This window comes from Oncorhynchus nerka, linkage group LG13 (assembly GCF_034236695.1).
Source record: "Oncorhynchus nerka isolate Pitt River linkage group LG13, Oner_Uvic_2.0, whole genome shotgun sequence".
Taxonomy (NCBI): domain Eukaryota; kingdom Metazoa; phylum Chordata; class Actinopteri; order Salmoniformes; family Salmonidae; genus Oncorhynchus; species Oncorhynchus nerka.
Genome location: NC_088408.1, coordinates 76,476,766 through 76,492,514, shown reverse-complemented (window position 1 = coordinate 76,492,514; position 15,749 = coordinate 76,476,766). Strand labels below are relative to the sequence as shown.

Sequence of the window (15,749 nt, the reverse complement as noted above, 5' to 3'; positions counted from 1 at the left end):
CCCCCCCAGAAAACAAAATAAATAGATACTTATTTATATTTTGTAAGATATCATAGTCAAAGCTGTCACAATTAGGTTAAGAGGTTTAAACACATCCAGTACCCATCATATAGCTGCAATCCTTGTTCATAAACAACTGGTACCTTATTGAATGCATATCACTGCTGAGGTGGTAACAGTAGTCAGTAGCTGTGGTTTGACATCAGCCTAATGAGAATGGCTTTGCCATGTCACTGTTACTACTATAAATACTGAAGTTTAGTTGATTATGTCATCACTTAAAAATCATGAAGTCGTCAAAAAGTCAGTTGTTGCTAATTTGTGATGCATACCAAGACACAAACAATCAGAAAACAGACTTTACTGTATCCAAGACGATGTAAAGCAAACACAAGCTCACACCCCTACGTGTACCCATTATTGGAAGCCTGCCCTGTTCTTTAGATATGAGGAGGGGGCAAGCAGACAGCAGTTTTGATACAGTGGACTACTAAAACTACGATATACTCACAGAAACAACACACACACAAACAGGCGTGCTACACCGGCAGTAAGCCACAGAAAACACTACAGAGCCATATAGAGATGTAGACCTGTGATTTAGATGTGAAAACACTACAGAGCCATATAGAGATGTAGACCTGTGATTTAGATGTGAAAACACTACAGAGCCATATAGAGATGTAGACCTGTGATTTAGATGTGAAAACACTACAGAGCCATATAGAGATGTAGACCTGTGATTTAGATGTGAAAACACTACAGAGCCATGTAGAGATGTAGACTTGTGAATTAGATGTGAAAACACTACAGAGCCATGTAGAGATGTAGACTTGTGAATTAGATGTGAAAACACTATATAGCTACAGTATGTAGACCTGGAGATTATACTGTTTACAGTAATAACAACATATTTCTACAGGATTGCTTGTAAACATCAGATGCATTTGCCAAATTTGGGTGACATTTTAGACAGGGGAACATTAGCACGAATGAAATTCCATTATAAAGTGTAAGATTTGTAAATTAACTTTGTATTGAATGATGTTCATTGTGTACACACAGTGTGTATATATGGCTAAAAGATTTTGTTACTGATTCTAAAATGTCATCCAAATTGTCAGTATGGTGTTTCATTTTAAATTTATAACAAGCACTGAAATTGTTTACTCAAAAAGTTGTACAACTTTAAAAAATTGCTTAAAATATGCAAGCAGTTCCACTCACTCTTATACAAGTAGTTAATAAATAGCTTATTGCTCTCAGTTTCTCCCCAATTCAGTTTAAATGAGATCATCTTCCAACTTCATCTCAAAAAGGGGGGGGGGTATCTTTTTTTAAACCGATGAAACGGATAGGATGGATGTTGTACCTTATCTGTCACGGTCACACCAATGTAATGATGTACTTGAACATGCTGACTGTAGTGAGAAGGGACATCACATACCACACACACAGTTCACTTCCTGTTTACCTCCTGTACCCTTCTGTTGTCTATGCGGAGAACGCTCCACCGAAGGAGAGGCACATTTTAAAAAAGGCCCTTCAGTATCTTGAATAGGAAGCAGCATGACATGTCTATATAAATTCAATGCCACAAGCAACGTTAAACAGAAACGCCAAATCAAAAGGCTAAACATAAACAAAGCCCTTTCTGCGAGCCTGCATACAATACAACATATAGGAGGAGAGAACAATATTACTGAACATAAACAAAGCCCTTTCTGCGAGCCTGCATACAATACAACATATAGGAGGAGAGAACAATATTTTATACAGAGAAAAACTAAGTTTAGAACAGCTGCAGATACATACCTGCAAATAATGTAAATATCTTAAGACATATTGATAGATTTAGTATGTACACTTCAAATAACAACAATTACAGTTATTAAATATGGCCTTTTTATTCTTGGGTAGAGAACTGGTGCAAAGGGCTTGGAGATCTGAGTGTCTATATGTGAATGTGGTAGTCTGGGGTAGAACACTGATAAAAACCTCGTTATGCATCTGTCAGTGTAAAGTAATAAACTAACATGTTATTATAGTTTCTGATGTTATCTGTGAGAAGCTTTGCTTCAAACCAGCTCCTGCGGGTTAAATCCTGTCCATCACCATGACTCTTCATGGTTGACGGTTCAGGGTATGTGCGCATATCCAGCAGACCTAACAAGTGCAGGGTACATACAGTAGAAACATCATGTGAAAAGACAGGAGAACACGTCAAGCCTAACAAAGATCCATCTATACTCTTCACGGTAGCCCAGAAATACCCTTGTTCTCGCTCTGGTTCTGCCTCCCTGCCAGTCTGGCTGTCTCTCTGTCCAGGCCACCTGTGTTGCAGATGTGTGATCTCTCCAGTCTTTCTGATCATCTATTCCCCCTTCTCTCCCACAGCAGGCTGGCTGTGCTCATTACAGCTTGTTTTTCCCTCTCTCCTCCATCTGTTTTGGCCTAATAAAAACACATTGATATTTACAGCCCTCACTAAGTCTGTCCCTGCAATGGCTCCAGACAAACTGTACTCATACAGTTCAACGCAACAGGCACTACTGATATCTACACAACTCTCATAGCACTAACCCAGTACTGATTCCACCAGCCAACTCATATCCGACAGCCATTGACACTGATATTTCCTCACACATACACCACTGATCTAGACTTCACATCAACCAACTATAGAACAGACTACAGGACCCACAGAGTTTCCTTCACAGCTAATACTATGATGGTATGGATGGACATAATCCACAGGCAATAAGTCATATAGTTAGCCAATGAGTCACAGGCTTAACTAAAATATCCACTAACTGTTATGATTATGTCATGATAAAATAAGATTAAAATATTGATTTAATCTTAGAGGGGTGTTGTGACATTCCCAAACAATACATTCACTAAGAAATAGGAGTTCTCTCTCGACCCCAGGGATGTATCCAGAAGGTCTGGTACTTGGGTCCTGTACATAAATACATTGATCAAGTAAAAGTACACTGTTTTAAAGAGATATGGGATGGGGGGTTATGCAATTGAACTCCCTGTGAGACCAGAAAGGGCAATAAAGAAATCAAATGTCAAAATCCATAAGGAAACATTTGAACTAAACCCTTTGCACCATTCTGCGCCTTGCTTCCCATGCCGTCCCCAGGTTTGGCCCAGGTCTTCCCCAGGTGAGGTGGTCCTTCCTGGGGCTACATGAGGACGTTGGCCCGAGTATCAGGCAGACGGAGCCCCACCAGACCTCCACACACCAGCACAGATGAGGCCAGGAGGATGGGGATGGCCTTGGTGATGCCAACCAGCGAACCAAAGATCACGTTCCCCAAAACGGCAGCTAACTTACACAGAGCATTACAGAACCCAAAACCTGTCCCTCTGAGAGAGAAAGAAAGAGAGAGAGATAGAAACAAATTACAAATGCAATTTAATGATTTAAAGGGTTTTGTAAGTATATTTGTGTGTTTGTGCATGCGTGTTGTGTGCACATAGAAATGGAGTATTCCTATAATTCTTCTAACCATACCTCCTGTCTGTAGGGAAGGACTCTGTGGTGACCACGTCCAGTGAGTTCCAGGCTGATATGCTCAGGCCGTTGTAAAGGCACAGCATGAAGATCATCATTGACTCACTGGTGCCGAACCACAGGAAGAAACAACTGATCCCTGACAGAACCATGGAGCCACCTGTCTCATACACAAACAGACACAGGCACACACACATAAGCGCACACAAACACACAACCACATTATTTTTTATTTTAACACCCTACAGTAATGCTCATGACAAAGGTAGCCCTAAGAACAGACTATGCAGACTGTCCATGTATGTACCTAACATCGAAAGGCGTCCAATCTTATCCATGAGCAGTGCAGAAACAATGTTGCCGGGTAGAACAGCTAGAGTTCCCAGGAAGTTGATAAAGTAGACCCAGTAGGCGCTGTAGTCGTCGTCAAACGTCATCTGACAGCCCGTCTTGTTGTGGTGGAACGAGCTGTTGATCACCTCTGTGCCGTCTATCAGTTTTGATTCATCGATGTCTGCCATCAAAAATAGGGAAAGAAGCCTGGCTGACACAGTACAATAGCTGAGAAAGCACAATACCCATTCACCCATTCTCTGTGTAACCATATACTGTGTCTATGAAACCATATACTGTCTCTATGAAACCATATACTGTGTCTGTGTTGCAAAATGGAATATAACTTTTTTGATTCTGGAGTGATGGCTTAGAAGAAAAGTGTTTCTGTCCGTCTGTCTTACCAGTGTTGTAGAAGAACGCCTCGATGAAGGTACAGTTCCGGAAGTAGGATCCCACCGTCGTCACGTCGTCAAAGTAGCAGTTACGGAAGGTGGAGTCAATGAAGGTGACGGACTTCAACTTCATATTAAGAAATCTGGACCGGTCAACAGAGGAAAGTGTATGTGTGGACATGGTTAGTTACTAATGCCTACATTTACAGAGAACTCCTTGGTGGCTTTTCTGTATTCAGCTTAATAAAGTTGATCCATCTTATCTAGTTGACAGGGACAGTGCAGATAAATCAACATGCCATGAGAATATAAAAGTGGCATAATAATGATTCACATTTTTCATCCATACTCCATCTTAGTCTATAAAGTCCCCTTTTTATTGAGGATGAAGTTAGAACTACTTGACCATGATTCATTAGTGTGGAAGTTTTCTCCTTCCTTCCTACCTGTCGCTGATGAAGACCCCGTTGGTGTGGATCTGGTTCTCCAGGGTGAAGTTGAAGGTGAAGTCCTCGATGCGTTCGTTGCTGTGGATCTTCACCTTGGAGGCATAGTCGTCTGCCTGAAGATGCTTGATGACGTCAGGGAACCACACAGACAGGCCGTAGTACCTGCATCCACACACACAGATACAGTGGCGTCGCAAACACACAGGTTAGATTATGTACGTACCACAAGGCATTGGGTGTAGGGAGTCAAATGAGTGGATATGAGTTAACAAATGGGCAGAAAGACAGGTCTTTACAGTATATTAAACCAGAGACTGTCTAAATGTATTGGCACTATAGGGGAAGAATACAACATTTGTGTTGGGTTTTTTCTTTTCCTCAGGCTGCTTGCAATTCCCATCCTGTCACACTGAGAGGAAAGCCCAATGGAAGTGTATTGATTCAGTAGTTCTCCTGAGAGCAGGGAGCTGCTGCATTAGACAGCTGACAGAAATGCAAAGTAGCTGCAAGCTCACGCCTCTGCTATTTCCTGACGAAGGACATTAGCATATTTTGACTTCTATGTACATCTCTAAATGGAGAAACAAAACGCTCTATCAGGAGAGAGGGTGGGAGCGGCAGTCTATTACATTACAACACAAAGCTTACCCAAATGACAGTGTAAACCACACAATAGCCAGTTTGATAGTGTTTTCTTTCAGAGGGTAGTCAAAACACTTCATAAAGTTAACCAAGATCTGCGTGGAGAAAGAAGAGAGACACATCAATAATGATTTGTGAGAGTGCAGTGCAGGATATCACGACCATCTAGCGAGCCAACAGGTGGAGAGGCAGAGAAAACCCACCCCACGTAGCTCTGTCTTTGACCTGAAGAGGGCCTTGGAGACTGCGTTCCCCGACTCTGACTTCATCTCCACCAGCTCATCCAGATGCTTGGGGATCTTGATTCTGTTCACCTGGGATGGGAATGATGGGAAATTGAGTTTTCAATAACATAATTCAATCAAAAGTTATGTTAATGCTGTTTCTTTCATGTAGGCTACTGCTGGTGGAGAAATGTAAGTGGAAGGTTGTCTGTGTATCATCCCTGCATTGTATATCCCTCTCTGGGTGGTACAAGGAAACAGGACCCTGGAGCCACCTCTGAGAGGAACTGGAATTGACCTGGTTCGCTTACAGTATGTATCCACAACTATTTTGCATTGCAATTTGATTTTCCCATGGAAACATGTAGGCTATGCACATTCCTTAAAGAGATGATACCCAGGTTTTGCAATGCCAGATTGATTGAGCCCTTATGGTATTGCATTAGCAGCAAACACCTCCATCTGAAAAATATAGGCTACAGCTTTATCGTGGTTTGCTAGAGCTTTATTTTACTTTAAAGAGGTTTGTATCAGAGGATTGAAAGGCTTTATTTTGCTTTACAAAGACAGGAAATCTGACTCCAAATTCAAAGCTCTAAATGCGGATCGATTGGGATGCTCTTTCCATCGTGTGTTTGAATGACACAAACCGCCTTTCAAAACCTTCTCATATCACAGATATGATCCTCAGCACAGATTTGAACAGGTCACAGTGGCGGCGGTTATACAGGCTGGGAACAACTCACGGTGAAGACTTTCTCCGGCTGCCCACGCGCTCGCATGTTGGTGTCATGGATCTGCTTGAGGATCATCCAAGCCTCGTCATGCTTCCCCACCTGACAGGAGGGAGAAAGCAGAGGGAATGAACGGGATTAATGGAGAAAGAAATGGGAGCGCTCCTCCGTGACAGTCATGCTCACACAGGAGGAGATGGGGGAGTCACGACAATGATGACTCATTTTACTTCAAAGGGCAATTCTCCTACAGTAACAGGCCTACTGTCACAGACCTTTTGCTTTCTTATTTGCCATCGCAGACACACCATGGGAAATGGCGTGGAATGTGTAGCTAAGGCCTCTGCTGCTGAAACATTAGGCTGACTCACTGTTTGCCTCATAGGCCTTTCTGTTAAAGAACTAATTATCTCAAACTTTCACAAACACTCTTAAACATGATAGTAACCTAGGATAATGCACTCTGTTCAATGGTTTTCTGAGGAAATAGATGCTATAGGGCTTTAGGCTAAGGGCTCTGAGCTAATGATAACCAACTATCAGACGTAAATAATGGATTAACTTGGCTATATGCCTATCTGGGAATGGATTGGTTACAGTTGGGAATACAGTTGCCTATTAGTTGCCTAAACTATTCAGATTGAAACTCTTGAACTGAAAAGCTGAGACCATTCATGCCCACCAGAGGAGGCTGGTGGGAGGAGCTAAAGGATAATGGGCTCATTGTAATGGCTGGAATGGCATTAATGGAACAGAGTCAAACATGTGGATTCCATATGTTTGATACCTTTCCATGTACTCTATTCCAGCCATTACGACGAGCACATCCTCCTATAGCTCCTCCCTCCAACCTCCTATGATTCCCCCACTGATGTAGCCTGTGAGGGGCAAACATTCTCCCTAAAACCCCATTTCCCATAATGCTTTACCTTACCTCCAGGTAAAACCTGGGGCTCTCAGGCATAAAGGTGAGAGCCACCACAGCACAGACGCAGGGCAGGGCGCAGACCACCACAAACACCCTCCAACTATGGAACTGGTAGGCCGAACCCATACTGAAACTCCAGCCTGTAACCAATCACACGCAAGATAACCCATCAGCAACCAATCACACACAAGAGAACACATCAGCATATTTTACATTAGGGTCACATTCTCAAGAGAGGGAGCCTCGATTTTTTTTATTCATACAGTATTTAGCTTGTCGTTGGTCTCATAGTAACTCAACATTGTCAGAAGAGTTTGTTTTTTTAAGTTACTTTTGAGCAACTGGTTGTGGCTTCCCTTGGTGATTTGATGTCTGTTCTAGTTGCACAATTCCTATGTTGTTTATTCTGGAAGACCACACACCCAACATGGAAAGGAAAGAAAAGGACATTTTAAACCAGCTGGCAATTATCCTTGCCGGGCCACTCATCCACATCGCTCCGGCCAAACGGCACGCCCACTAACGTTTCTTCACCACAATGAGTCTGGATTTGCTTCTACTCCGACTACTTCTCGAATGCAAACCAATCAAACCGTTCTGATTGGTCCCAGAAACCGATGGGTTTAATGAGAGCTGGCCTAAATGAATCATGAATCATGCATCACGCAATTTTGACGTAAGCACAAACTTCTAGGATGGTGCTGTAGGTTCAGATGGATCGATCGATAGGGCTGAATTAAATTCAGTATGAGTCAGGCAACAATTATCCTGCAATTCAGAATAGCAAGATCACCAGCAATGCTATTGAACTGCATATGGGTCCCTTGGGAACACTGGTTGAATGATATCAGATGTATTCTCATCAGGTGGAGGGCTCTAGATCTTTCACTCAAACAATGTTTTGAATGGTGTTATGGGAGTCTTGTAATGTGAACCTGATTTAACGCTGTTAATAAAAAATGTCATTTAATGAAAGCTGGCCCCACCACTGCAGTGGGACGTGTGAGAGGATAGATGAATGAATCTGTGGAGGCCTGGGAGAGCTTTAGAGAGACAGGTTCATTGAATGTGCTGGAAGATAATTGATTGTTAAAGTTAAAAAGGCGCAATTATTAATGAATTAAGTTAAAAAGGTGCAATATGCAGACATTTTCAATAGCCCAAAATATTGTATTTTCAGCTGTTTGAAGCTAGTGTACAAAAGCGAAAGTAAAAGACGCAAAAACTAAACTTAAGAACAGGAAGCATAGAAATAGAGCACATAGAACAGATCTACCGCTTCTTTCATACTTGCGTTAAATGAGAATGATCTACAACTCACATTTCTATGTGAATTTGGTCAGGCCGCCCAAAGAGTTACATATTACAGCTTTAAAATCATGTTGCACCTGATCTCATCCGACAGGCAGACTGTGTCCCATTAATCATCATAGCAGCAACACACACACACAATCAATTTCCATTTCCCCCTTTCTAAATGACACTTATCTCAGCACATTGTAAAGTGATTTTCTGGAGCATTCAATTGGAGAGGAACGTGCTGGACTAGTGATGTCTTTGAGTTGTAAACGGCTGCTAAAACCTTCAATTATATCTTTCCTCAATCATTGTAATTAGTACACAGCCATGTAAACAATCTTAGCCTCAACACTGAACTAGCCATGTACAGCACTACAATTTATGGTGTTCTCCCTCAGGCACAGTATAACCATTCAAACCTTTAAATGTATGTTTTTTTACCTTCTGTGAAATAGATTATAAATATCTTAATTGTTGCCCATGTCAATGGGTGTTGGTGAAAATTCGAGGGAACATCTAAAAAGTCAAACATCTTTCACAGTAAAAGGGTGAATAGAAAACGAGGCTATTTTTTGCTGTCCTCATCTCCTTTGTACTGAAAATGACTGTTCTTCTGTGTGTGGGAGTGTAGCTACATTAGTGTAAAAGGGTAAATGCAGTGTGTGTGTGCTTATGTTACCTATTCGTATTTGGGGGAAAAGGGAGAGAGGGGGAGGTTGTCGTGTTAGTCGTGACCTCCCACGACTCTCCCTCTGGATTGTGTCTTTTTGCACACGCTTTGAGGGAATAATAACATCATCCATCAACAGGAGAGGGAGGTGAGGGGGTGGGGGATGTTAATGTTAATGTGAGGAAATTACTGCTGGGAAATCATCTAAACAGCAGATTGAAACTGGATTTGATACCATCGTTTCTCAAAGCAGAAAGAAAGGTTGTCATAGATGTTGAAAATGCATTCCTTTTAAAGAGAAATGGCTCTAGTTCTAGAGTGTTATGAGTGATATATTTTCAACCACCCAGCACAGTACAGTGGTGGCACATGTAAACTCTACATCCTTTTGTGCACTGTGTTAGTGTTAATGTATAAGACTGGGGTGTTACTGTGGTTTTGTGCTGAGTAATGATGACGCAGTCCTGTAGTTGTGTGTGGAACGATGCCAAGGATTCCCAATAACGCATTACCATGAAGACCATCTTAATTCCTTACATTCAGGGTATTGTGTGTGTGTTAATGCGGGTGTTGGTGTAAATGCATGTGTTTTTGCATGGATGGATGCGTGTGTGTGTGTGTGTGTGTGTGTACGCACATGTATGTGTGTGTGTAAGATTTGGTGTGCTGCAGTGAGTGCCTTTTTTATGGGGGTGTAGCTGTGCTGTGAGACCCAGAGGGTTAGTGTTTTGCCCATGCCATTGGAAATCTCATTACCGGGATTATGTACATAATTGACTAAGTTTATGGATGACTGAGTCGGGTAGCCTGAGAGAGAAGGAGAAAGAGAGAAGAAAAGAGACCTGAGAGTGAAGGAGAGAGAAGGGAGAGACCTCAGAGAGAGACAGAAGGAAAGAGACCTGAGAGAGAAGGAGAGAGAGACCTGAGGGAGAGAGAGAGAGAGATTAGTAGAGAAAGAGATATGGGAGAGAAACCTGAAAGGAGAGAGAGACATGGAAGAGAGAGAGACCTTAGAGAGAGGAGAAGAGAGTGTAGGAGAGGTAGCTGTGGGGTGACCTTGTAGGAGAGAGCTGAGAGAGAGAAGGAGAGAGGCTCATAATGTTGTGGCCTACAATAGTCCTTTATCTGACTTTGTTTTCTCTTTGGTCACAACTTAGTGACTCAGGTAAGCTGCAGAATAGTGAAACTGCTGCAGCACAACCATTTTTTAAAATAACCATTTTAGAGACAATTAAACACTTTTCAGTTCTCAGAAACAGCCCTTCAACATTCTGCTACTTGTCAATGGAAGCCAGACCATTCCATGTAAGGCTTGTTCATAGAAAAAAGAACAGCACGAAAACAAATCAATTGACCGCAATCATGTGACAGCACTTGAAGGCACTAGGAACAAGGGAAAGTGTATCAGCTGGAAACAACAGCAGTGTGTAGCCCCCACCCTCTCCAACTTAGGGCACTAGTGAAAAGTAGTGCACTACAGTGAATAGGGTGTCATTTGGGACACACAATATAACTTCCCACCAGAGCACTAGTAGTGTAAGAAAAGGTAGCAGTATCCTATAGTATGATGAGATCTCTGCAGGCTGATTCAGGCTTCTGTAGTATCTAGCCGTGTGTTTGTCATGGGGTTTTAGGACACATTAGGAGCTGCCGAGTGTTGAAGGCATATGAGAAGTTACCTAAAGAGATTTAGTGGAGTATTAAACACCAATGAGGTGGTAGATGTGTGGTAATCCATCATGATGTTTTTCTGTATTAGACAATAGATTACTCCTCAGGATCACTGTTGGCGGGCACTGCGGCAGTTTAGGAAAACATAAAAACCATTGAAAAGTGCTGGAGTATGCAAGGCACACTCAGAGAGAAAGAGAGGGGGGAGAGAGAGGGATTGGAAAGAGAGGATAGAGAGAGAGAGGACAGAGAGGGAAAGCATTGAGGGGGAGGATAGAGAGGGAGAGCATTGAGAGAGAGGAGAGAGAGAGAGATAGGACAGACAAAGAGCATAGAGAGAGAGGACAGAGTGTGTCAGGAAGAATGAGAGTAGAGTGGGTCTACTGACATGCCTTCACAGGGACATCTGTAGATCTGATAGCAGAGCTTTCACAGTGAGACTCGCTAAGTTTCCCAGATTGTATGTGTAGCCATAGCCACTGCAAAATAGAGAGAAACAGTGGCTTTTGAAACCGATCCTCCCTGTGTGTGTGTGTGTGTGTGTGTGTGTGTGTGTGTGTGTGTGTGTGTGTGTGTGTGTGTGTGTGTGTGTGTGTGTGTGTTCATCTGGATGTGACCAGCGCCCTCAACTTAAATAAACCCCCACTGTGTGAGGTATCATTGCCTTCAACGTCTACAGTGCAGTCAGTGTTTGTACAAGCAGGCGTTTCAGTGGCTCAGTGCAGCCGGCTCATATCCTCCATGCTGCCACTTCAGAAGCCCCTCACTGACGTCACCCACACCCCTGACATAAATCATGGCTAGCTGTAGCTTTGTCCCATTACGTTAGAGCAAGAAGGAAAAGCTAATTATGTTTGATCAAGAATAACATCCCCAGACAGAGAGAAGGAGAGGGGGGAGAGTAAAAGGTGGGTGGGAGAGATATTGAGAGAAAGAGGAAAGAGAGACAGACAAAAAAAGAAAGAAGCAGTGAAAGGGAAAGAAAGGTTGAGCAAAGAGAGACAGGCGTGTTGAGAGAGAGGGAGAGAGGTGTAGAGAGAGAGAGACAGGTGTAGAGGGATAGAGAGAGGCGTAGAGAGAGAGAGAGGCGTAGAGAGAGAGAGAGAGAGAGAGAGAGAGAGAGAGGGTAGAGAGAGAGAGAGAGAGAGAGAGAGCGTAGAGAGAGAGAGAGAGAGGCGTAGAGAGAGAGAGACAGTTGTAGAGAGAGAGAGAGGCATAGAGAGAGAGAGAGAGAGAGAGAGAGAGAGGCGTAGAGAGAGAGAGACAGGTGTAGAGAGAGAGAGGCGTAGAGAGAGAGAGAGGCGTAGAGAGAGAGAGAGAGCGAGAGAGAGAGAGAGTGTAGAGAGAGAGAGAGAGTAGAGAGAGAGAGAGAGAGAGAGAGAGAGAGAGGCGTAGAGAGAGAGAGAGAGAGAGAGAGAGAGAGAGAGAGAGAGAGAGAGAGAGGCGTAGAGAGAGAGAGAGAGACAAGTGTAGAGAGCGAGAGAGAGAGACAGGTGTAGAGAGAGAGAAAGGCGTAGAGAGAGAGAGAGAGACAGAGAGAGAGAGAGAGAGAGAGAGAAAGAGAGAGAGGCGTAGAGAGAGAGAGAGAGGCGTAGAGAGAGAGAGACAGGTGTAGAGAGAGAGACAGGCATAGGGAGAGAGAGAGGCGTAGAGAGAGAGAGAGACAGGTGTAGAGAGAGAGAGAAAGGCATAGGGAGAGAGAGAGAGAGACAGTTTGAGGAATAAACAGAGGAAAGGCCATTTTCTTTCATCTTTATTGATATGTGCAGCTTATTTCCAGCGTAGCAGCGTCGTAAATCACAGCCTTCTATCTCCCACCGGCACACCTTCATTCCTTAAATATCCCTATGTGTTTGTCCATGTGCCTGTGAGTATGTGTGTGTGTGTGTGTTTTGTCTTTGAGTGCGCATGTGTGTATCCCCGTGGTTTACAGGCCAACATTAATCACGTAAACTGTCCCTCTCTCAGTCTGCAGCCGCTTAGAGAGATTACATTCCTTCATGTGCCAGCAGGGCAAACTGGCACCTTCACCCACGGTCACAGCGAAACCTTCACCTCCACTGGTTGTACTCTGCCAACCTGGATTTCTGCAGATGAGTTTTAACATTGTGTCTTAATAATATACCACATTCAGACGCATTATAACCATCTAATCATTTACTAGGTTTAGTTACAAGCATTTCACTACACTCGCAATAACTTCTGCTAACCATGTGTATGTGACCAACAACATTTGATTTGATTTATTGGTATAATGGCCCAGACCATAGCTGAAGCATAAAGACCCACCGTAGTGTGGTATAATGGCCCAGGCCATGGCTGAAGCCCAAAGACTCACCATAGAGTGGTATAATGGCCCAGGCCATGGCTGAAGCATAAAGACTCACCATAGTGTGGTATAATGGCCCAGGCCATGGCTGAAGCATAAAGACTCACCATAGTGTGGTATAATGGCCCAGGCCATGGCTGAAGCATAGATCTCTCCAATCATCCAGAACATGCACAGCCAGCTCAGGTGCTCCCCTCTCTTCTCTCTGGACAGCACCTCCGCAAAAAAGGAGAAGACTATAGGCACAACCCCCCCTGTTCTGAAGGAGACACAAGGACAGGACACTGAGTAGGGACACAGATTCTGCAGAGGGCAACATTCTATCAACCCCTAGAAATTATTTATGTAAATTATTCTAACTTAACTATAGTACATATTGCTGTATGTTAAAGATTTTGTGGCGGTTCTATTTTCTTGGAGGAACCTTTTGTATTTTTCAGATGTGACACAGCTTTCAAACTGTGGTTCAATTTTTACTACTGTAAAAGTAGACAATAGGAACAAACACTGGAACAATGTTCCTCAAAATAAGCCAACTTTGCCAAAAGGGCAATTCCTTGGCTTTCCAGTTAACCATTAGGCTTAGAGCCAGTCCTCCGAGACTCCAACACCTGCTAGCTCCCAGAAGGCAGTTTGCCTGGCAAACCTTTTCGATTACTCTGAGTCTCTCTGTGGAGAGGGGCGGGGAGGCAATTAGTAAATGAGCTCTTGACAGGGACCGTTACATCCCTCCCATGTTTTCTCTGGATAAATCAATGCTCTGTTCTTACATTCCCAGACATGTGAGGCTAGAGACCATGCAGCCAGTGAACAACAGTATGGACATTCAGAAACGGTGCTGTACAGTAAGTAAGTAGCCTGATTGGTCATCCTGAACTCTTGCTTATTTTCACCGTGTAGCGAAACAGAATGTAAGCTTGCGACATCAGAATGATTGTACCAGGCTAGTACAGCAGTTTCCAAATAACATTTCACTTGTCCATCATAAAGCTGCCTTTAACTGCCAAGTGCTACTTTTTAGACAATCATTTATCACAGAGCCTTTCACTTAAGGCCAACAAGACTGAAACAAAAAGGACAGAATGTTGTCATTTCATGATAAAATGGACAATATTCAGTCCTCCTATGATATAAGGCATGGGTTGGATTTCATAAAAATGTATATAATACAAATAAAAAACAGGTTTGTTGAGATATTGCTTGTATCATTCTTGTGCATTCTTTGAACTTTTTTTTCAATGAATGTGATGATTGAGGGAAATTATTTCCTGCAAATTGTTTTAAAAGAACATTATAAAGTATTTTACCAGCAATGTTGAAAGCACTAATCCACTCCAAGTATAAGATGCACAAACCTCTCTGCAAAGACACACCTCAATGAAACAAGGTTTTAATTCCCTGTATTGAATCCATGTTATCACTGGTATAGCATAGTTGGTGTAAACTAAAGGCTTTCATTATGGATGTTAGGAGCACACTGACATACTTACAGACCCAGGGATGTTTGACTCATTCATTAGTCACACAATCCTATTCCTAGACAGGAGAGATGAAAACCTCTAGCGATTACATGGATGAAATATCAGACGGCGAGTGAGAACATGTTGACAGAGTCATTTACAACTATACTGAACAAAAATATAAATGCAACATGCAACAATTTCAAAGATTTTACTGAGTTACAGTTCATATAAGAAAATCAGTCAATTGTTTATTGGCCCCTAATCTATGGATTTCACAAGATTCACAAACAACTTTTTTTTAAAGGTAGGGGTGTGGATCAGAAAACCAGTCAGTATCTGGTGTGACCACCATTTGCTTCATGCAGCGAGACACATCTGTTACATCTGCTCCTGCCACACCCTCTGCTGCTCATCCTGTGTCTCCTTGACCTGCCACCACTCCCACGTGCTCTCTCCCTCTCCCTTTGTGTGTGTGTGTGTGTGATTGTGTGGGCGGAGACAGGTGTGCTGGAGTCAGAGCAGATCCCCACCAGCTGCAACCTGTTCCATAATCAATACAAATACTCAGTCCTGCCACTTCCACACTGCCAGATTGTAATATCTGCTCAGTCAGGCTACTGTTTTAGCCGTTTGTTACTATTAAGATTCTGTTATCCTGTTGTGCCTGTTTTCCTTGCCTGACATGGCTTTCCTCTCCACTACAGTTCTGCCCGCTCTGACTCTGGTTCCGGTCTCCAGTCCCGCGTCTCCACATCCTGCTACTCTGTCCTGGATTCCCCACTCTACTGCTCCCTTGGATTCCCCTCCGGACCTGCTTACCCTGTCCCAACCCCTCTCGTTCCAGCTTCAGCCCCCTGCACTCCATCTTCCACCTGTGTTTGAATAAATACCTTAAATACCTACTTCATCCCAGTCTCCGAGTCTGCTCTTGGGTTTCCCTGTTCCACTCCACGTAACAACATCAGGTTGATCAGGCTGTTGATTGTGGCCTGTGGAATGCTGTCCCACTCCTCTTCAAAGGCTGTGCGATGTTGCTGGATATTGGCGGAAACTGGAACACGCTGTCATACATGTTGACCCAGAGCA

The 15,749-nt window shown here is 43.2% G+C and overlaps 1 protein-coding gene and 1 long non-coding RNA gene across 2 annotated transcripts in view; one reads left to right on the top strand and one right to left on the bottom strand.

Moving 5' to 3' along the window:
* Positions 1–15,749, bottom strand: part of LOC115140170 (synaptic vesicle glycoprotein 2C-like) — a 76,330-nt gene continuing 60,581 nt past the window's right edge. The window contains exons 4-13 of the mRNA XM_029678344.2: positions 13,308–13,459; positions 7,238–7,371; positions 6,316–6,405; positions 5,549–5,659; positions 5,352–5,440; positions 4,701–4,865; positions 4,264–4,397; positions 3,834–4,040; positions 3,527–3,686; positions 1–3,378 (exon numbers count right to left, since the gene is read on the bottom strand). Of these exons, the coding sequence (XP_029534204.2) occupies positions 3,195–3,378; positions 3,527–3,686; positions 3,834–4,040; positions 4,264–4,397; positions 4,701–4,865; positions 5,352–5,440; positions 5,549–5,659; positions 6,316–6,405; positions 7,238–7,371; positions 13,308–13,459 (1,426 nt within the window). The 3' untranslated portion in view covers positions 1–3,194. The remainder of the gene's footprint in view (positions 3,379–3,526; positions 3,687–3,833; positions 4,041–4,263; positions 4,398–4,700; positions 4,866–5,351; positions 5,441–5,548; positions 5,660–6,315; positions 6,406–7,237; positions 7,372–13,307; positions 13,460–15,749) is intronic.
* LOC115140171 (uncharacterized) lies at positions 5,288–15,570 on the top strand. Its single transcript, XR_003865203.2, has 3 exons — positions 5,288–5,881; positions 13,979–14,049; positions 15,368–15,570. It is a non-coding gene; the product is annotated as an uncharacterized LOC115140171 (long non-coding RNA).